Consider the following 22,473-nt stretch of genomic DNA (forward strand, 5'->3'; position numbering starts at 1 on the left):
CCTTCAGCTCCCTACCCCCCCCCCCCTCCCGAGTTATTTTCATCGTGAATGTTTTTACTTCTTGTAGCCCCCCTTACCCCGAGTTGCTTTCAGCCTTGTTTGGGGCAAACTTGCATTAAAAAATAAACAAATTCAAATAAAATAAACAAATTACAGAAATGTCCCTGAAGTAACCAGCGACCTATACAGTGTAAGCACACAAGGTGGTTGAGCTTCTTTCCTCGCCTTCCACCTCTAGGACCCAGTTCGAATTCCGCCAGGGGGTACCACAAATGTGGATTGGTTTTTCAATCCCCATGGATACTACAAACGTAGGTGTTTTTTCTTTCAGTCCCTACCTGGTTTTTTTTTAGTTTTCTTTGGAATAATTCTCAACGGTATTCCTCCCACATCAAAAATAAAACATCCGTCCTTGTCTTCTCTCCGTTGGAGTTATTAGCTTGTATACATTTAGAAATTATGTTCGCTTTTCTAAGAATCCTCGGCTTCACAAACAGAATTGATAAAATCAATAAAAAAAACAAAAATCTTCAAAGTAATGTACCCCTACCATTCCCAACCCAATTCTTCTGACAAAAAAACTGAAGAAGGTTCTTCAGGCAAGATAACACATTTTCATCTTTAATGTTTTCTTCCTATAGCCTCTTACCAAGCGTGGCTTTTCAAAGGGCACTGGACACATTTGGCAGGCTGGAAAACTTCACGGAGGCAATGAAGGCGATTACCTCCCGGTCATTGCCTTGGTGCCCTTAAAATGCTCCAGTAGTAATTAACAATCTCCTCATAAGGTTCCCCTTACCATGAACAAAATCCCTCAGTGCCTTTGCCCTTGCCAGAACATACAGGACCAGACCTGATTTGGTAATTGTCAGAGACCACTAACTCTACATATATGCATAAAATAAAATTTCTGTAAAAAAAATTAGGCTTAATTTATCATCAAAGATGCAAGGAAAAAAATGGAAGAAAACAAAACCCTAGCTGCACATCTGTGTGCTTTCAGATGCCAAAGAAAGACTTCATGCCTGCAAAGTCTTTCTCATATTCAAATCTTTCAGTGAGAAATTATCTCTTTCTCCAGAAATTATGATACTTCAGAGGGAGTCAGTTATGAAAATGTTTTATACCAATGTAAAAGAGGGTTCCACCAACACCAATTTTTTAAAGTGTCTTTTAGTGGTTTATCTAATATTTATTTTTACTTATTGGCGTCTTCTTATATAATGTTCCTTTGTACCCCGCGGTGGTGCAATTTTTGTTTTTTTATCTATGCTATTTTTATCAATATTGTTATCTTGTAATGCCACATTATTCAGCTTCGTGCTGCCAGTTGGTTTTTTAAATAAAAATGAATGAATGAATGAATGAATGAAAAGTAAGTCTTTAGGCTAATATATTTGTAAGTAACTACCAATCCTGACCTGTGCCTTTAAGCCTTGCATTCAGCCTTGTTCTGTACACACAAAAAACAGTATAAACTGAAATAGATAAGGATCAACTGACCAACCAAATTATCAAAACTTCCACAATGGTAAAATTTGTCCAAACCTGATTACGAAATGTCTAGACACTATGGACAGGACCATGCATCATCAAAGATCCGAATCCATCTCACATTACTGCTGCCATTAATAACAACTTAATAGTCAACCCTGGACTTTTACTTGTTCACTGACAGTACCCTCTCACTCAGTTAACAGAAAAACACACCATATGTCTCAAGAATGGCCATGAAAGATGATATGTTTTCTCAAAATTTGTTACAGTCAACACAATGCCCACCACTCCAGCCGATTTTTGAAGTTTTTTTTTTTAGTTGACCTTAAAATATACACAATGTGTGTGCACAGATGTGTGTTAACTGGCAAAAAGGGCAGCCATCACAAAAATTATCGGTAAATCACATATATATGTATACAAAAAATAAAACGACATACAGCAATTTTATGAACCCAGGCCATCTGTTTCATTCTTGTAATAATGCGGCAAAAACAAATTCGGCTCAAATTGACTGATTCAATTTTTGGTTTGTTAACCTTCACTCAAAATTCGAAGAAAAAAAAACATGATGGTAATGGACTCATCCTGTCTGAACTGTTGTGGTTGCAAGCACTACTAGTTAGAAGAAGGGGATAAACACATCGGCAATAAATTACCATGGTAACGACTGAGTCAACAGGCTTTATAGATTTCCAACCTCTGCATTAAAACGCCCTCACATCCCACCCACCTGTTTGCGTCTGGACGGATCTCTCCTGAGTTTGTCTGGTTTGTTTTGGCTTAGGGTTCTTTGCCAGAGTTAATAGTGATGTTTCATCTCATTAGTGTCAGCAGAACATCATTTTTGATAACTGAAGAACAATATTTTGAATGGCTCTACGCCCCATCCCTCACTTAAAAGAAGAGGGGCAAAAACCTTTTCCAATATGTTAATCTTTTTATTAAAGAGCACAGCATCTGGCCATGAATTTCAACTTTGAAAGGGCATGGCAATTTTAACTTGAAAGAGCAATTCAATTGGAGAATTTGGAAAACTTTTGGGGGTTACCAAGGCCAAGACCAGAGCAACAGAGGCCTTGGCCCCCTATGTTCATGTGTATTTCCAAGCGGTCATGTTGAATATTAACAGCAGTGCCCTCCACACAAACAGTGAGTGTAAAGCATTAATTCATTCAAACGAATCTTTATATCCGTACTTCATGAAAACAGAGTATAAACAATGTTTTTTAAGGAATAACCAATAAACAAAGCTATTTAATGAGGGTGAAAAACAATAGAGTATGGAGGCATCATCTGGAAGCCGATGCTTATGTAGGATGCCTGGGGACAGACAATATGTTTCTTTATTGCTTTGTTTCTGTTTTATTCCAACAGATGCAAACCTGTGATCATTGTTTACAACAAAACTTCACTTCAGTAGGCATCCCATTGCCCCAGAGAACTCATTGATTTAAAATCATTAAGTCTAAGGGAAACTTTTGAAGGGGAACCGAACCGAGGCCAAACATCTTCTAATCAACTCCTATCTATCCCATTTTGGGGGCCTGTGCCTTTGGATGTATTTTTTAAAGGAGCATGTTGCCTTTGATCGGACGAGTTGGTTTATAAAAAGCATTTGTAACCGTTGTTTATAAAATGCATTAAAGATGTTTTAAAACTAGAATACAATGGTCCACACAAGTTTGCCTCAAAATTGCGTGGCTTTCCTTTTACTGTACCAACTAACACGGTCGGCCATTTATGGGAGTCAAAAATTCGACTCCCATAAATGGCCGACCGTGTTAGTCGACGAGGTTAAAGGAAAACCGCGAAATTTCGAGGCATGTTTGTGTGGATCATTGTATTCTACTTTTACAACATCTTTCTACCCATATGCATTATGTATAAAAAAATGTTTCAAATGCTTTTCAAAGACCAACTCGACCGATCCAAGGCAACGTGTTCCTTTTAATGAACAATGTTTAGTGTTTTTTTTCTCCTGCAAATGCTGGTTGTATGATAATCGTAAAACAGGCGAACAGTCCCGGAAGCAGTACTTTATCTCCCACTCAGTAAATCCCTCTCTGATCTACAAGAGCGCGGGAACAAGACCGACTTCCAACAAGTTTAATCAAATTGGGAGGGCAATCAATAAAAATGTGTACGATGAAAAGAAAACTAATCTCTGGTTTTGTTTTGTACATTCTTTTTGTGATTTTCAATTGGGTTTTAAAAGGTGAATTTCTAAAATGAAAATACTGAACAAAATGAGTTTCAAAGAAAACCATGCTTGACATTTCTGATCATATAACAAGAAAAATTTATCTCTAATGCAAGTAATACAATTATGTATCAAAACCACACCGCTAAGATGAAAATGTGACATTTGACGACAGTCCCCCCGCCCCCTCCCACTCGTCAACAAATCCTCTTCATTCAAAAGAGGAAACTCAGGAAACCACAGAAGCCTCATCCAGCACCCACAAGAGGCTGATGCACTTAGGTATCAACATCTTTCACTCCTCTTATCAATGTGAAAAAAGGGGAATAAAAAAAAGGAAGAAGAGTACCCTCCATCCTTGGTAGTTGGAAATCAATGGGCCATGGGAATAGATGCTGACCCTCGTTATGGAGTGTCGTGAATGTGTCTGCTGCTGAATGGAGCGCTACAAAGAATCGAGGCCTCGGCAGACGGGAGAAGGGGCACATTTTTTATGTACGAGGATCCCCATGAGCATGTGCGCATGGTAAACATCTCAAGACAGCCATGATGGCAAGGTTTTTTTTAGAATTTCTTTAATACATGGTACAGCTCCAGCGATCAATCAGAAAAAAAATCACATTTGACGGACTGGTACATTAAAAGCTTTACAAGTACTCTGGCAGGTTTGTACGCTTCGTTTTTAAAGGGCAAGGGCACCAAGGCAATTTCTCCTTGGCAAGGGCACAGTACCCTATGAGGAAACTGTAAATTTCTACAAGAGCATTTCAAGGGCACCAGGGGGCAATGGAGGCAATCACTTCATTGCCTCCGTGAAATATCATCACTCTATTATTTGAAGGAAAAAACCCACACAAAATAAAAAAAAGCATGCCTTGAATTAACCAACAGCACCAACAGCAATTGCGTAGTGCCCTGTGCTTTTGCTATGTATAAAGTTACTCTTTCATCATTGAAATGGCCCTTACCAGAACTTCCAGAGCGAAGTGCAAGGTCTGAAAACGCTTAAAAACAATGTTTAATCATTATTGTCATTTACTCAAATGTTTTTTAAATACCCGTGGTGAAGTACCTAGTACAATTATAAATTCGAAAAAGTTCATAACCTGAATTTGAAGACATGAATGTATGTGTCCTTGTAGTCTGGACGGTCTGAAATACTTTTCATCAGAATAACACACTTTTACCACACCTGTAAAAGTGTGCTGTCCTCTTGTTGTTGCATTCTCGCATCCTTCACCCCCACTACCATGACCAACCCCATCTGGGTTTCCCAAATGGAATTAGATCCAGCATGGTGGAGGAGGGAAAACAAAACCCAGTAACGTCCACGTTTCGCATCCTTCGTCCGCCATCCTAAGGGGACAGGCAGCCAAGTTGATTATTACCTTCATCCAGGGACTGAAACTGAATATTGTCTAGACGTGTGCGCAAGTTCTTTGAAAAAACTTAGAAAGGAAAAGAAAAAAAGGGGGGGAAAAACAAACAAACCATCCCACGCATCTTAAACAGCAGAGGTTTTAAAAAACTAATCTTGCACGTTCCACGTTTTCTTTCACTCCTCTTATCAATGTGAAAAAAAGGAAATAAAAGAGTACCCTCCATCCTTGGTAGTTGGAAATCGATGGGCCATGGGAATAGATGCTGACCCTCTGAATGGAGCGCTACAAAGAATGTACGAGGATCCCCATGCCTTAAATTAACCATATCTGGGTTTCCCAAATGGAATTAGATCCAGCATGGCGGAGGAGGTTGCATTTCTGATCACGCTCAGATGTACATACGTACATTCTACTCCTCGCTCACTCAAGACAACAACAACACGGCGATTCTCTTTTTTCTTTTTTTTGGCATTACTGAAGCCATGCCGACATCAAGTGTATCCAAGTGTTCCCTAAAGTATAATAGGGAGAAAGAAGCCTTTCCATGGCCTACTTTATTGAAAGGGTGTCTGATATTTACTTGCGTCTTGTATAAAAAAAATCCCTCCTGGTGGGCAACTGTGATTTTTTTCTCTTGTTCGTTCCGCGCTTTGACAAGAAAACATGAGGTAAATTACTAGAGTAGTAGCTGAAACCAAACCAACACCTTTTGTTGAAGTCTCAGCAGAGTACATGGAGCCATGAATTACAACAACTTTTTTTTCCTTTCTGCCTATTTTTTGAGAAACTTTGTTCCCATGGGTATCCTGGCGTGCCTGGAAAAAAAAATACCACAACAAACTTGCCCGCCCCAGAAAATTGCAGAAGATAGACCTACTTTCTTGAGCCAAGCTCAGAACCAGAAATTCATCTGGCTGAGTGAGGAGATAGGGAATGAAATCAAGGCATTTAACAATAAAGAGGAAGTATAACTTGATTGTGAAATCAAGAAAATGAGTGAACTGGATTGTCAGTCAATAAACGGTATGAAAATGTTCAGTACAAAACTGGTAAGGGGTTTATTAGAGAGGTTTTGCGAGTGTGCGGATACAAATTACAGAAATGATAACTGTGTCAGTTAACATTGGAAACGCGCCAGATTTTTTTCTGCAATCGTAGAGTTATGTTTCAGGCCTAGGGCAAAGAAGAGATACACTTTGGCGTAATTTTTGTGATCAAAACAAATCCAAAAACATATATTGTATTAATGTTTTCTGGTTAGATTTGGCAATTTGATTATATAGTATTTTTATTAACTAGCTGTTTGACCCACACGTTAGACTCATGTTTGGAAAGTTTCCAGTAAGTTGGTCAAATTGACACCATGTTAAAACTGCATTTTCTAAATTTGTTTGCTTCCAAACGATTAACACATTTCTACCTATATCAGTAATGACATCATTAAAGGCAAATACTGGGGGAAATGATATTAATCTAGGGAAAAAATAAAACCCCAAAAAGGCAAAATGCATGCAGGAGCTCCCTTTTCCCTTGTGCATGCAAAACTTGGCAGCCGCGGTAACGCGTAACGTAAACACAACGTAGTGTTGATGTATCCGCATATATCGGTAATATAAAACGTCTCTACTGTTAACACGTGACATACTGTACTTGTATGACGAGTCGATAACCCTGATACAATACGACTACGGGCCTGATACTTCATAAAGGCAATGGAGACCATACCCATTGTGTCCAATGCCTTGGTGCCCTCTGAATAACCCAGAGGGCAACTAAAATGTTCACCACAGAGGCATCCTGTACTGAGAAATACTACCCTTCTTAGAGTGAAGCATCGGACTTGTGAGATGGTAGCAAAATCTCCTCAATCCACTATTTGGAAACTTGCATACAGGCCTGAAATAACACGTAGGCAACAGAGGCCACAGCCTGCATTGCCACAGTTCTTGGCATTGGTGCCCCTTCAAAAGTTTTCCATTGACTTTAAGATTTTCCAATGGAAATGCCCTTTGCAAAATGCAAAGAGACTTGCCCTTTCAAAGATGAAATTCCAGGCCAGGAGGATAGCAAAATCTCCTAAATCTACCCTTGGGAAACTTGCTACAAAACATTATCAGGCCTTGAATTTCACTCTTGAAGGGGGTAGGCCTACAGCAATTTTGAGGAAAATGTAATTTGTATCGGAAATTTGCAAAGGGCACCACAGCAAAAGCACAGGGCACAGTGGCAATAGGGGACTTTTGGGACACTAGGTGGCAGCAGACTTACCAGGTAAAATCCAACTCCGTAAACAATGGCAGATTACCTGGCAAGTCTGCTGCCACCTAGCGTCCTAGTCTCTCATTGCTGTGGGTTCCATGGGTTAATTCCAGGCCTGCACTCTCCTGATTTACGAAATAAACCGTGCAAAAGATGAAGACAAAAGAACAAACCTATTTCCCTCATTCTTCTTGTCACTAAGTTGAATGGCTCCCGGCTCACATGGCTGTAGTTGTCTAAGTCAATATTACCGCGTCTAATCCTATTGATGCAGTAATCCTCAATGAACTGCTTAGTGCTGCCGTCATTCATCTGTAGTAGAAAAGAAAAGACAAAAAACAACGAAGTTAGAAACAATGATTAAACAAAGTCCAAATGAAATCACTGTTTACGTAATCTTACGTATACTGTTTAAAACACAATGTTTCCATGGTCATAAATTTGTTACAGTAGATGTGACGTTTGACTGCTCCAGTGAGTACAAACAGTTTACAACTGATACAAAATCCATTTTACCAAACTTATGGAATATCAGTTGAAACAAGCAATTGGTGCGCGTTAAAAACATACATGTGAATTCCAAGTATGTCATGCAAGCTTACTTAAAGGATCCAAACACATCTTGTGCGAAGTCCTCAAGGCCGATTCTAGTTCATGCAGATGCGAATGTGATACCAATGTTGACATCACAAATTCACAACGAAGAATTGGCAGCAGTTAAGTTGTGCTCCACTCTCTTGCGAATATCGCAGCAAACAGAGTTGCAACGTCAAACTCATGTCAAATTCGCATCGCATTCGCACTCACAGGAAGTATGAACCGGGCTTAAGTCATCCCGAGGGTAAACAGAAGAGTTTGATTTTTGTGTAGCTTTAAGAGAAATTAAAGGAACTGTGCACTCAAACAATACATGCCTTTTAAAAATAAAGCAGTCTTCCCAAAGAGCAAAATAAACGTTTCAACTTTGATGCCTGTCAGCAACCACCTGCTTGAGAAGTAAACATGCGCACTTGACAAAGTCCTACCATTAAGAAAATCAGAAGATCTAAAATGACATCCTTGCGATCTGTAATCAGCAAGGTGAATGTTTACCGTCCTTCTTTACACGCTGATGTTGGTTGTTTTATTATTTTATCGATGTAAACAAAACAACATTCATGAACTTGTGACTCATCCATTCACAGTATCAATTCTTTTATCACGTTTGAAAGTACACAGTGTCTTACTACTAACTACGCAAGTAAACCACCAGTGCTGTATGCACGCTCTGCTTGCACACGCACTGTACGTCTCAGTGACACGTGCACATGTGTACGTGACCTGCTCATGAGCCTTGACGTTGCTTGACACTAACACAAAATGAGTTCCACACTAAGAACAAACAAACAGAAGTGTAATTTCAGAGGATACTTAGAACTGGTATTGAGAGCGTCATTAAGTTTTACAGTCTCACACCATACATGTGACTGTGGACTTTTAATTTTCCTACCCTGTGTACAGTGGTGTACAGTATACCAGCACCTTCACAGAGACACGTTACGATTTGTAATGCGATACAATTTTCTGGAATTTTGCTCAAGGGCATAAAAATAATCCCGTGATTATCACACAATGTCAACATAATTTTTGTTAATAGTATTTTACTGATTTTCTATGAAATGATTCACATTCCTTTTCTTCATTATTGACTGCCTCGTTAACGTTAACGACTTTTTTCTTCGTGTTGACGAGCACAATCCAGTTACTTGTCCAAGGACTATGTCAAGAGCATAAGATCACAAGAGATGAATTTGCATTAACGTCTAGTCTGTCAGGCTGCAGTGCCTACAGTGAACTCGAATGAACTGTACTTGGAGCAACAGTTAGCATAACATTTCAAATGAAAAGCTGAATACCTGTACAAATGTATACTTCCACTAAAGGCCACACTACACAATTGACCTATGCTGTCTATTGTATTAAAGGGGGAGGTAGACATTTTTGGTCACTCTTAAATTGATGGCAATTAAAAATTAAGCAGCTTCCGACAGTAGCAAGCAATTAACCTACATGTAAAAGCCTTTAGGACAGTATGTTATGTGATTATACACGTACATGTATACGTATAAAAAGATATACCAGTTTTTATGCCACCCAAATTGAATCTGTATTCTACAGTTTAGTGATCTTCGCTCCAAAATTTGTGAGTATCTTAAAAACACAGCCACCTTTTTAAATGGATTTGATCATGTTACAATTTCATTGTGTCTAGATTGTTATAGGATTTAAACAATCAAACAGTTCCAAAAACCAATGGTATACTGTGCCTTTTAAAGGATTCGGGTACTTTTTCAAAATGTCCACAGATTTACATTAAACTTACAGGGTTTGAAGATAATGATAGTGGAAAGCTTCCCTTCAAATATTACCAACTAAGGTTGTGTAGTTTTTGAGAAATGAGTAATACAAGTCACAAAATAGTTTTGGTCTCATGAGACCAAACCTATTTTAGCATGTAAAATCCCCTTAACCAGTTACGATATTATACCAAAACCATAGCATAACTGGTTAATACGTTTTTACATGCTAAAACTGAGACGAAAATTATTACTTTTACTCATTTCTCAAAAACTATAGCACCTCAGTAAGTAAAATTTCAAGGGAAGCTTTCTACTATCATAATCTTCAAACTGTGTAAGTTTAATGTATATAGATCTGTGGACATTGTGTTTTTTGTTAGGAAAAAGTACATATACCCTTTAAGAGGGAATAATACTTTTTATACCAGTACTTCTGGCTAACACAACTACATGTACATGTATGGCCTACGATTAAAGCCTTGAGTATCAACAATGACCTGATTACATTAGCCATTCACCTTGATTCCTGACCACTAATGATTTAAACCAATAAGCCATTTGCAAGTTACATTAAGCCATCCGAATTGGCGGCTACCAGTGTTGCTTAGGATGTTGCTAAGGACGTTCTTTACTTCTATCACATGATGACGCAGAAATCTAGCTATAGCCGTAGCTCTGTAGCCGTAGCTAATTCGGACACAGCCTCTGTCAGGGTTTGACCTTAACATTTGTAGAGACTGGCAAGCAGGACCAGTTACTACATGTACATGTAGCTTGTCATTTTACTAGTCCATCAAGTTTTTCATTGGTCTATATTTTTTTAATGAGATGGAAGCGCTTCAATCTTAACCAGCCAGTTGAACCACTTGGAGAATTGTAACTGGTCCGTTGGTGTTTTAACTAGCATTTGGCCAGCGGACCAACTTTTATAGGAGACTCTGCTTGAAGTCACATGATACTGCTTTTAACTTGAATTCCTGAGACTATGGAGACAGTTGCTGTGTCACTTGGTTTAGGGAAAGCTTTTGTATAACGAGCCAGAGCCAACCCACGTACGGTTGTGCAATACACTTGTCATTCAGAATTGTTTATGGGATGGGTGTTTGCCTTTTATTGCACAACTACAAAAAGGCTTTCCCCCGGATCGTGTAACATCTGTCTCATGGTCTCTAAGTTTAATCAGAGGAATCCAAATCTAAGTGGTCACTTACTCACTTGTGATGAAATGTCTTCGTACGGGATAGCATTCAAATCTACAATATGTTACTCGTCAATGGCTTATGAAGAAAATGATTACAGAACATTTTGTACATTTCCTATTTCATCTCTTTGAGTTAACCACACAAATCCCAATCCAAATCTCATAACAACTTTTTGACTGGCACCCCCGAACAAAGATATTGACAAAATAGGGACACCACCAATATAGGGCTAGATAGCTCAGTTGGTAGAACGCTGGCATGTTAATTTTAAAAACAATCACGATGGTTCCAAACGACTCTGGGTGTATACATGTACTGCAAGGCTTTGCCTTTAAACGCCAAGATTAAAAAATGACAAGAATGATGACATTTGGAAGAATGTGTACTGTTCATGAGCATAATGATGTCTCTTATCATCAGTGTACACAACAGACTGAAAATCAATGAAGTAAAATTTGTTGATCACATTTTCAAATTCATAAATTAATTATCCAGCTGTTTGTCCACTTGGAATAAAATATGCTCACATAGATTCAAACATGGCATTATTGTAAATTTGTCAACAAACTTTTTGGAATATGAACATAATTACAGGGTTCACATGGAGTGACATCAGTGAACTAGCCAACCGTGTTGTAAGAATTAGGTGCAATGTACAATGTACAGATTGTAATACATGTAGCGTGTCGTGGCCGAGTGCACTGGACTCGAGCACACTGGACTCAAGCACACCCAACCTCACTTCCATGGGTGCCGTATCACAAGCTAGCTCTGCAGTACCTCTCTAAACCATGGGAATGAAACTCCGTCCCGTGTCTTTGATTGGCTATCATAAAGGCGCAAAATATGAAATGCTGTGTGTCTTTTAAAATGCAGACGAACTCACTTTTTTTGTTGTCACGTTACACTGACCGCCAAGTTTATGACTTATTACATACACAGTATGTATTCTACAACTTTCAACACAGCGCATCCAGCCTGTGTGCAACTACCGCCTAACAGAACATATCGACCACAGGACTAATTGTAATATCCAAAATATTTGGATATTTTAAAGTCATCACTTCACGAGTTATGATTGAGCAAGGCATGCTGGGAAAAAAATGGCACAGCGAGATCGATTACCCCTGGGAACGAGGTTGAAGCGCACCGGACTCAAGAGCACCGGACCCAAGGAAACTGGACTCAAACTTTTTTGAATAATAATTTCTGATCAGTAGAGCAATGGTTCACATCCCAGTCTGGTCATTTGTGTTCTAAAGTAAAGACCCTTATATATAATGAATCAATACCGCAGGTAATTACAGACAGAACATGTACATTACACACTAATTATGCTCATGAAACTGCACAGTTCAGCACATTACTACATAAATTTAATAATAATTCTGCAGTACACAGTTCTAAGAAGAGGAAAGAAACGGCATAGCTAAGAAAGTTGAGAATTACGACCCCAGCTTGACATCTCTACCATCCCTATCGGCTATTTAGTTTAGGTTTCAATGCTATGTGATCTTAGATCACAGCAAGAATGTCAAGTAGCCAGAAGCCAGGTATAAATTGACACACTGTGACGTCATCCGCTATTAAAGTTCATTGAACTTCAAGGTCAATTTGAAGATCAATATCAGATGGTGGTAAGGCGGGATTGACTCTCCCTTCCGAAGCATACAATGTACATGTACAGTGCTGAAATTCATTCAACAAAACAGCTTCTAACTTGAATACGTGTACATTATGTTAGCAAAAACCCGAGGACCGTGCTCAATACATGAACACAAAATTATAGAAGTATTTATATGTTAGTGAATTTTAGGACCCTCCCTGAAAGTTTTTTTTAATTTTATTTTATACTGAACAAACTGGTAAGCATGTTACATGTAGGTGAGAAAATTTTTGTTAAATAAATTACGAAATAAACACCATTTAAAAATGCAGTTTGTCAATGAAAATCTACTTTTCATTGTGGGCCTACACTTGTGTGAATAATGTACAATGTTTACCATGGAAATCTCTGCATTGTGAACGTGCATACATTTAACAGTTTAAAGGACTACACACTGAAAGTCAAACAGGAACATGCTGTACTGTACATGTATTTGAGAGGTATTCACGATAACAAAAACATGGTACAAAGTACATGTAGGAATGACATTGCACAGTGTATAATGACCCACAAGAAAACAATAGTGCCAATCTTACACAGTAGTTATGTATATTATACATATGAAATGAAAATGGATATTATTTTTGCCTGCAGTACATGTATAGTAGTGCACAAAGTTCACCTGTTTGACATTTTGTATACAAATCTTTCTGTAGTATACACATTAAAAAGCAGATGTGCACGACAGACTTTGCCAGACTGACTCCGACTCTCACCCATGAATTCAATTTGTGGAGAGGTTCAGAGATTTTCCACCTACAAAAAAAAGTACCAGGTTCCAAATAAGCCTGCAATAATTATCAGGCAGCTGCCATACATCATTACCAAAATAAAAAAAAGGCTGTAAAATTTAAAAGCACAAAACCTGCCACAAGAAGTGCTGGCTTCTGACTACAATGAAATCACTCTCATCAACTAAGACCCACCACAAACCTGCTTGATTTGCACCGGCCATCTGCTATGGGAGTAAATTTTCTTGTGCTTACCACTGAGACAACAAATGAATGGTGCTTCCGACGATCGCTGCAACGTACTCTGAATTTCTCAACAGGCTGCTGGAGAGTTAAAGAAACTTGAGAAAAACAGGGTCCGTCCATTTATGGAAGAGGGGATTAAAGGAATTCAACGTTCCCGATAATAGTTGACAGGAGTGGCTGTTGAAAAAGAGTCCCCAAAGATATTTCAACAATTTCTTGACACGACTTGGAAACGTCTTATTTTAGCACGGAGCTGAAAAACACATGCCATAAATCTGCACCGGAGTTGCAGGAACTACATGTATACTGAGTCCTATGTATGGGGATGACGTGATCATGGCGCGGGGAATACTTTTGGGAAAAGAAACATCACAACGCAATCACCAAATTCTTTCTTCCGTTGTGGTCTACGGTGCGGTGGAATAAATGATTCATGCATCAGATACTGATCAGACGAAGCCCTCCCAAATGGCTCACCCGTCAAACACATCGACACGTCTAGCACGGAGAGAGGATACGGATTCATGTCCCATTGTAATGCGCTGGCCAGCCGTCACTCAAAACGTGGCCTGGATGTTTTTTGTTTTTCCCCTTCTGGTGGCGCATATCATTAGGGAAATCCTGCTCTCTGAGCATGACGTGTGTTGAAGATCTTGCAATACATCCTGTACTACTGTAGGGCAGGAGCACGACGGAGCGTGGCTGGGTATGATGATGGGTACATGTAAATGTGCTTTGGTTCAACTAAGGTTCAACTGGGCTGACATGTGTTTGTTATTGCATGATCTGCAACCATATAAACATACATGGGACGTATACATGATACTTGGCAATGGCATCTTGTAGTGCTGACTGAATGAGTGGTGTCCTAACACGTCAGTCATTATAGGGTTGACCATATTCTAAAATCAAAAATGTGTACTAAACGTATGTACACTACAATGGTGAACGATTTCCCTTGTAGCAGAGCAAAATACAAAATGTATCGATTGCTACTCAAATTTCATCATTTGCTACTCAATTTTAGCATTTGGTGTGCATAGAAAATGTTTTGTAAAAAATATTCTGCTATGCATAGTTGCTGGACAAAATCGTTCAATCGTGACAGGTACTACTGCTTGTTCTACGTATGGTACACTTTTATTTGCTGCGCACAAAAGTGCAGACCCTGATGTGTATGGTTTGAGAGTCCGTGCTGACAAAAGAATTCAGGAATTAAGATAAAATTTTAGATGGCTGTTGAAATGATTGAATATTTCTATTTTTTATTACAGGAGCTTCTGGTAACAGTATCCGCAAAGCTTGTGTGAGATTGAATCAAAGAGAATACAATATCTTTGTTTTAAACAGTTAAAGGCAGTGGACAATATTGGTAATTACTCAAAATAATTATTAGCATAAAACCTTTCTTGGTGACAAGTAATGGGGAGAGGTTGATGGTATAAAACACTGTGAGAAATGGCGCCCTCTGAAGTGCCATCGTTTTCGAGAAAGAAGTAATTTTCCACGAATTTGATTTCGAGACCTCAGATTTAGAACTTGAGGTCTCTAATTAAACCATCTAAACGCACACGACTTTGTGTGACAAGGGTGTTTTTTTCTTTCATTATTATCTCGCAAGTTCGATGACCGATTGAGCTCAAATTTGCAAAGGTTTGTTATGTTATGCATATGTTCAGATACACCAACTGTGGAGGCTAGTCTTTGACAATTACCAATAGTGTCCACTGCTTTTAACATCGCATTTGTCAGACAGACATAAATAGGCCTACAAGTCTTAATTCAGAAGAAAATTTGTACAGTTTCATCAGTATCAATTGTTCACTTTCACACCCCTGTTGGTGTAGGCTGCACCATTTTTTACGCTTACTTTGAATGTGGCAAACAAATTATTTTTTCAGTGAACTAATTGTGCGTAAAAGTCCAGGAAACAATTTTTTATACAGTGCAAGTAAAATTGTTTTTGTTTTTTACACCGCACTTGATACAGCATAAATTTGTGTGCTCTGTACAAATATTAATAAAGGGGTCCACAAATGAAAGTCAATACGGAGCTGGGGAGTTATGACTCGGGAGGCGTTATGACCCTAAGATGAAGTAGTTGTAACAGGGATGTGAAGGCAGGCAGTTAAAAATTTATCAATGTTTAATCTCAGGCCTTGAATTTCATTCTTCGGCACTGCAATCCCTCTGATAAAGAGTACTTTTATGAGGAAAATGTTAATTTGTATTGAAACCTTGCTAAGGGCCCCACAGCAAATAAATGCACAGGGCACCATGGCAAATGATGTGGGTGCCGTTTGTTAATACATCACCATATTGTGTAGGCCCTATGCTGGGAATTTTGCCAATCAAAATTATACAAAAATAGGAAGAAATGTGAAAACTGTGAGGTCTAAACTGAAAAAAAGGGCACAACAAACCTGTTGAAAATTTTAACAACCAACAAAAAACAAACGTATGTACCATGGAAATCAAATTGAGGTGTCCCCCTGTTTTTGATAATTTTTGTGCAATCCCACAGTTCTTAAGAAACTTAAATTACATTGTATCCACCATACCAATGCATGGCAGAAGCAACAGTGATTGACTCGCTATTTAATTACGGACAGTGTAACAGCGCTAGAGGAAAAATTGAGGGATCGAAGATCCACTCATTAAATAGAGCTGTCCGGAGAAGTGACCCTTATTGAAGAACTGGCGGCTTGGGGCCAGCAACAGGACATCCATGGCCCTCTACATGTTCTGACGGTACCTGTTTATGTACAGGTGACCAATACTACTAGGAGGAAATATTACTGATTGTACATTTCAACCCAATGGGTGCCCCAACTTCTTCACATTGCATGAAGACTTATCATAAAAAGCTGTCATTATTTGTGTCAATATGTCTAAACTATTAATGACCACTGCAGCAATGTCTAAACTTTAAATATTTGTGATGTCAATTTTCTCTCAGGTCCAATGCACTTTAGGGTAGCTTCATTATTCCCTTTTGCAATACCTACCGATACAAACATTCCACAATACCTACTCTAAGGAAACTCATGAATGCCAAAGTGGGGCCTGGTCCCATCTTGCTCCCTTCTAGTCTCAAGCTGAATTATTTTTCAGTTTGCTGTGAATAATTTTGCTATTAAAGCCACTTTTGGCAAGTCTTGTGTTTGTTGTATTTTTGTAGTTTGAACATTGTAATTCTGTAAAATTACAATGCAATTTTGGTATCTTTTAATTTCTACAAGGAAGCTATTTTGGCCTTTGGGCCACCTGTTTAAATGTTAGTGTGCTGATCATAATTAAATACATGTACTTCACATACTAGAATTAAAAATGCATAGAGATGTCCAGTACTAGTACAAGTGTACAAGTCAAGGTTTCTACATGGGATCATGGAGGTCTATTTCTACCTCCATGATGGGATGTACTGTAGTGTACAGGATCATCGAGCATCCTATCAATCTGCATACGTAGTGCGCATGTGTGTTCAACAAACTACATGTCCCTGCATGTACACAGTTTGTACAAGGAAATGAATGCCCTTTTTATGAATGAGTGACCTTTCCAATGACCGCACATAACCACAGGAATTCTGAGCATGAGTTTTTCTCATCATTAAAAACCACCAGTACACAGTACATGCAGTATCACGCACGTAACAATGCACGTAGTCCAGTAGTATTTAATCACCTATTATAAAGTGTGTATAGTAAGTTATTGAGTAACATGGGAAAGTCCAGCCGTCCAGCTAACTTAAGATTAATCTTAGGACTTAGGACGAGTTCCAACCCTGCACTGTAGCATGCAGACCTTAAGATTAATCCTAAGTTAGGACGAGTTACTCAGCCTAACTCGAGATAAGACGAGTCCTAACTCTTTGTGAAATCGACCCCTGCATGGATAACGTGCTCGGATTAATTAGCAAGGGACCACGTAAATGGTTAGCTTGAACCCTCTTGGTAATAATTTCCAATGTAAAATTATACAATGTCAACAGATTTCAAAGAGGCATTTGTGTGATTAGACCCAACAATACCCCAACACAATCATTACAAAAAAAAACATTGTTAAAGTTTACAATGGATCTTCGCCTAGAGTCTTTATTAATTGGTCTGTATTCCATTCACTATATTTCACACAGTCAACAACGTTTCACAAACTGCAGGCCAAAATGTTCCTTGTACAAAACCTACAGAGAAATTCTGTCTGAAATAATACTAAACATTGCTTAAAGGCAGTGGGCACTATTGGTAATTACTCAAACTAATTATAAGCATTAAACCTTACTTGGTGACGAGTGATTGGGAGAGGTTGATGGTATAAAACATTGTGAGAAACGGCTCCCTCTGAAGTAATGTAGTTTTCGAGAAAGAAGTAATTTTCCACAAATTTGATTTTGAGACCTCAGATTTAGAATTTGAGGTCTTGAAATCAACCATCTAAACCCACACAACTTTGTGTGGCAAGGATGTTTTTTATTTCATGATTATCTCGCATCGACGATCAGCTGAGCTCCAATTTTCACAGGTTTGTTATTTTCTGCATATGTTGAGATACATTAAAAGTGAGAAGACTGGTCTTTGAAAATTACCAATAGTGTCCATTGTCTTTAAACAGCATTTGTCAACAAAATATTAAAATAAGAGAGGAAAGTGCCAGGCACAATAATACTTTGTACGGGTCTGTATTTAAAATATTCAATGGCACAGCTACGGAAACAAGTAAGAGGAATTCGGTTGATCAGTAATATATTGCATCAGCCCTGATACTTCGGCTTTTAAGGGGCACGGCAGTTTTGCCTTGACTTTTTGTAAAAATTTAGGGCACCAAGGCAATTTTCAAAAATTTGGAAGGGCATCACGGCAATCATAAAAAGTTGCGAAGGGCACGACGGCAGTTTGGAAAAAAACCTCCGAGTTGCCTGTAAAAAATAGTTCTTCCAATTTTTCCATTTTCTAATCTAACTGTTACCCATTGAAAAAAGAAAGCATTCATCTAATTCAACAAAATAAAGAACAACTACTTACAATACACAATAAATAATTTTTGTTCATACGTAATCCTACTATTGGTCATGCACGTTGTGTAGTTTTTCGTAGAGACGCTAAAATTCCCACGTAACTGCTCCATTTTGACACGATGTTGACAGAATAAATGCATGCGGTGCGCGACGCCTATGCTGTACATGATGGTACATCACATGTACCAAGCATGGGGAAAACCACTATCCCAGCATGCAAAGACACGTCGAGTCTTTTACTCAAGGCGTTTAGCGTTGGTTCGCATAATTTTACCACTAGAGGGCGTTTAATCTCACGCTATCGCTCTATTCCGAAACGCCCTCTAGCGTTCGATGTTTCGAGTATTTTTTTTGTCGCACGCAAAGAACAACGACTAACGGGCCTGAAATCTGCTGTTGTGCCTTACGTGCGTGAAATTGGGGTATATTTCGTTGCGTGAAATTTACACAGACATCGGGACTTTGGGGCTTATTTTCGAACTTTGACAACGTTGAATATAATTTGTTTTCGGGAGGAAGGGCACGGCGGCAATGATGAGAAAAGGGCACGGCAATCATTGCCGTGAAAAATTGGTTTTTTGAAGAGCATTGCGGCAATCGGTAGGGGCAACGACGGCAATTGCCGTCGTTGCCGTCGTGAAGTATCAGGGCTGTTGCATCCCTTTGATTTGTATTGCCACATTCCAAATGAGCCTAATATGGAAAACACACAAATTCCCTGACCAAATGTTGGCCTTTCATTTTCTTCGTTGTTTTCATTCAGGCCTCACAAACTTGTATTAAATTTCCACAGGTTAGTTTTACAGTGTTTCAGATGAGAACTAATTCATTCTTAAAACAAAAACAAAAACGATATTCCTACAGTACTAAACATCATTTCGCTTTTTATTAAAGTAAAGGCAGCATTTAAATTACTAACAATTACAAGTTTATATATTTTTGTACCATTCCATTACAAAGAATTTCAATGTACACGTGTACAGTGTCATTGGGGGAAAAAAACACAATTTAATTAAGGCCACAAAACAAATGATTGCGCAACACATGTTGTGTATAATTCGCATTTATATTTTAACAGGGTCTTGGTTTAATTATTCGTCAAACTAGGCATACACACCCATTGTACTCTCATCTCATAATAGCAAACTGTTTGTTTTTAAAAACAAAAAATGTGGTATATTTATCCAAACCAAAATACGTAGAGCCTCGTGAATAATTTGTGTAGGAAAACTAAAAAAGTTAAGTTCAAAAATGAGAGTCATTGCTGACAAAAACCATACAGTAGGTATGAAACAAGGATGCAAATTTATTGAGGTGTGCTACATATTTGCTGTCAAAGTAACATCTGCATTTCCAACTTTTGGTGACCCATAGAGTTAAAGATTCTGAGGAGCTTTTGGAAACTGTAGCCTTGTTGCTAGAGAAGTGGATTAAAGATCAGGATTTATTTCAAATTTGAAGAAAATCACAAACATTTTTGTTCACAAAGCAGACACAAAAATTCCTGAATTCAGATCAAAGTCTAACATTTCTCATCTTGGACGATGCACGCACACTACACTTTTTAAGACATAAACAACTTTGCAGTTGAAATAAAACTCTAATTTACACCGCCCTCAGTCAGTGCTTAAGAAGCCACACAACAAACTTACGTTCCAACATTTTATGTAACCAAATGTAGTACAATACAAACAAGCACACTGGTTAATGTTGTGTCTTTCCATGGGTGACTGATTGCAACTGAAATCTAGACTCCTACTGTACAACACTTATCTTTAGTCATTGCTAAACTACAAGTAAGCAAACCAACAAACTTACGTTCCAATCGTAGTAGATACAAACACCTTGGTTAATGCTGTGTCTTTCCATCGAGGTGACTGATTGTCAATTACCTGCACAGCACAGTATTATGAAGTTATCCCCAGACATGCCAGCAAAATAGATATAACCCTGGACAAAGTGAAAGTTTGCCCACCGACATTGACGAGTGAACATGAACCTCATGTCCTGCCCCAAGTTCAAATCAACAACATAGTTTCAAGGTGATCTAACCACCATGTGATTGGGGTGGGTGGGTGGTTTCTATTTGATCTCACTGCAAGGGATTTCCCACAAGTTGCCCTCTCTATAATTTTAAAGGGGTTCTTTTGGAGTTGGAGTCACGTGCTACATGTGCTGTGTTTGTGGGTCACACACATGTAATCCACAGGTGATGTTCAAAGTACAATGTGTGTTTCAGCTACACAAATAAACATTTTAAAGATGCTCTTTTGAAGCATCATAACATTGGACGGCATTGACCCTACAGACCATGTGACCTTTGTTTACAAACATGTAGGTGTGACCTTTGTTTACAAACATGTAGGTGTGACCTTGTACATTCTTTGGCCTATCTACCAGGCAAGATACTGCACCTTGGTCATCTGTTATGAGAAAGTTTCATTTTGTGTCATTACTTCCACATACATCCAAGAGCTTGGTATAAAAATAAACAGCTGGCTGAACAAGTTTTAAGATGTACACCCTTTCATCAGATAAAAAAGTTGCTACAGTTTGACAGTGTGATCTCCATAAAAATTTAAAAAACGATTTTATGATTTCTTCCATTGAGCTGTGTTCAAATCGTGCCTGCAGGAAGTTCAGGCTCTTTTGTATGTATGATGTCACAGTCACATCCTCTATTGCTCTACCCATGTGACTGCCATTTTAGTTGCATTTTATTTTCACTGCTTCATGTACATTGCAACTTCCTTTTAAGAATAAAGATTTCAAATCCAATGGCCAGCAATGGTAGCACACTAAATTGATGGCAGTGACACGTAAAAACTCCTGCCCCCTCATTAACCTTCCAAAGACTGCGTAAAAAGGGTCTTATTGAACAATAATAAAAATAGTGTGATTTATTCTCACTTGGAATTGAGGACAAATTTGTTGTTCACTTGCTTAAAAAAAAAAAATTAACATCTGAGCTATCTACTGCAATCCAGCTGACGTTCTTATGCACCCAAACTGCGCCTTGAACACCCAGCAGGGTGGATACGTGCGCATTACAAGTCTTATTATTATTATTATTATTATTATTATTATTATTAAACTTTCGCGGCTGAGGTTCTGAGAAACCACAGTGAATGTCTACCAAATTGTTCACACAAAAACCTTCAAATCCCAGATTCTATTACAATAATCTTTGTTTTCTTTTCTTTGTTAAGTGAGGGTTTCATTGTGGCAACAATATTTTAAAAGGAAAAACAATAACTCAAAAAGCTCAAAAAAAAGTTCAGAAAAATAATACCGCAGATGGTCACAAAAATGTTTTTCAAATACCGATGTCAAGTAGTGCAAGGGCTCTCCTATTGTTTCAATTTCTAAAAAACCAAGGACTGAAACACACTTAAGAAACACTTACCCTATTTTGGTCCATTACAATTCCAAGAAATAGATCAAGGCCTATTTTTACAGTCTCCATGATGATAAGAAACCCCTACACTTTGCCAGACACAAAACTGATTGATATAAATCCTAGGCACACAAATGAGGCAAGCTCCCACCTTACATTGTAAGTTGAACCGAGAGAAACAGACAGAGAAACAGAGGGGGAGGGAGAGTTGAGGATCTGCGATGGGAGAATCAAATATGACTACCTGTCACCTTGTCTGCTGCTGAATGAAGCAAAAATGTAGTCCTACAGTAGTGTATCAGTAGACTTATGTTGACTGGGTGCTAGTTGAACTTGTTCTGTGCAGTAACTGTCGGACTACAGGAAACTAGACTGCGGTCACATCCTCGTGCGAGTTTGCAGTGATAATCCAGGAAAAGGTTTTAGGCAAGCAGCAGAGTTCAAACAACATTACCAAACTGCATAAAGTTCACTTGCGCAAGACTTCTTGTATTAGTGGAACCCAACCTTTACGCGATGTGTCCCGCATGTGCA

The 22,473-nt window shown here is 38.5% G+C and overlaps 1 protein-coding gene across 4 annotated transcripts in view; it reads right to left on the minus strand.

Moving 5' to 3' along the window:
- The window catches only part of LOC117291957 (bcl-2-like protein 1), a 51,769-nt gene that overhangs the window by 19,014 nt on the left and 10,282 nt on the right, over positions 1-22,473 (minus strand). For 2 of the 4 annotated variants that reach the window (XM_033773976.1, XM_033773978.1), the window contains exons 1-2: positions 21,949-22,189; positions 7,515-7,653 (exon numbers count right to left, since the gene is read on the minus strand). In XM_033773976.1, the coding sequence (XP_033629867.1) occupies positions 7,515-7,653; positions 21,949-22,008 (199 nt within the window). In that variant the 5' untranslated portion in view covers positions 22,009-22,189. Of the gene's footprint in view, positions 1-7,514; positions 7,654-20,360; positions 20,498-21,948; positions 22,190-22,473 lie in introns of those variants that run through there. The other 2 variants (XM_033773979.1, XM_033773980.1) reach the window with 2 other exon arrangements.

The sequence above is a fragment of the Asterias rubens genome, chromosome 6 (genome assembly GCF_902459465.1).
Source record: "Asterias rubens chromosome 6, eAstRub1.3, whole genome shotgun sequence".
Classification (NCBI taxonomy): domain Eukaryota; kingdom Metazoa; phylum Echinodermata; class Asteroidea; order Forcipulatida; family Asteriidae; genus Asterias; species Asterias rubens.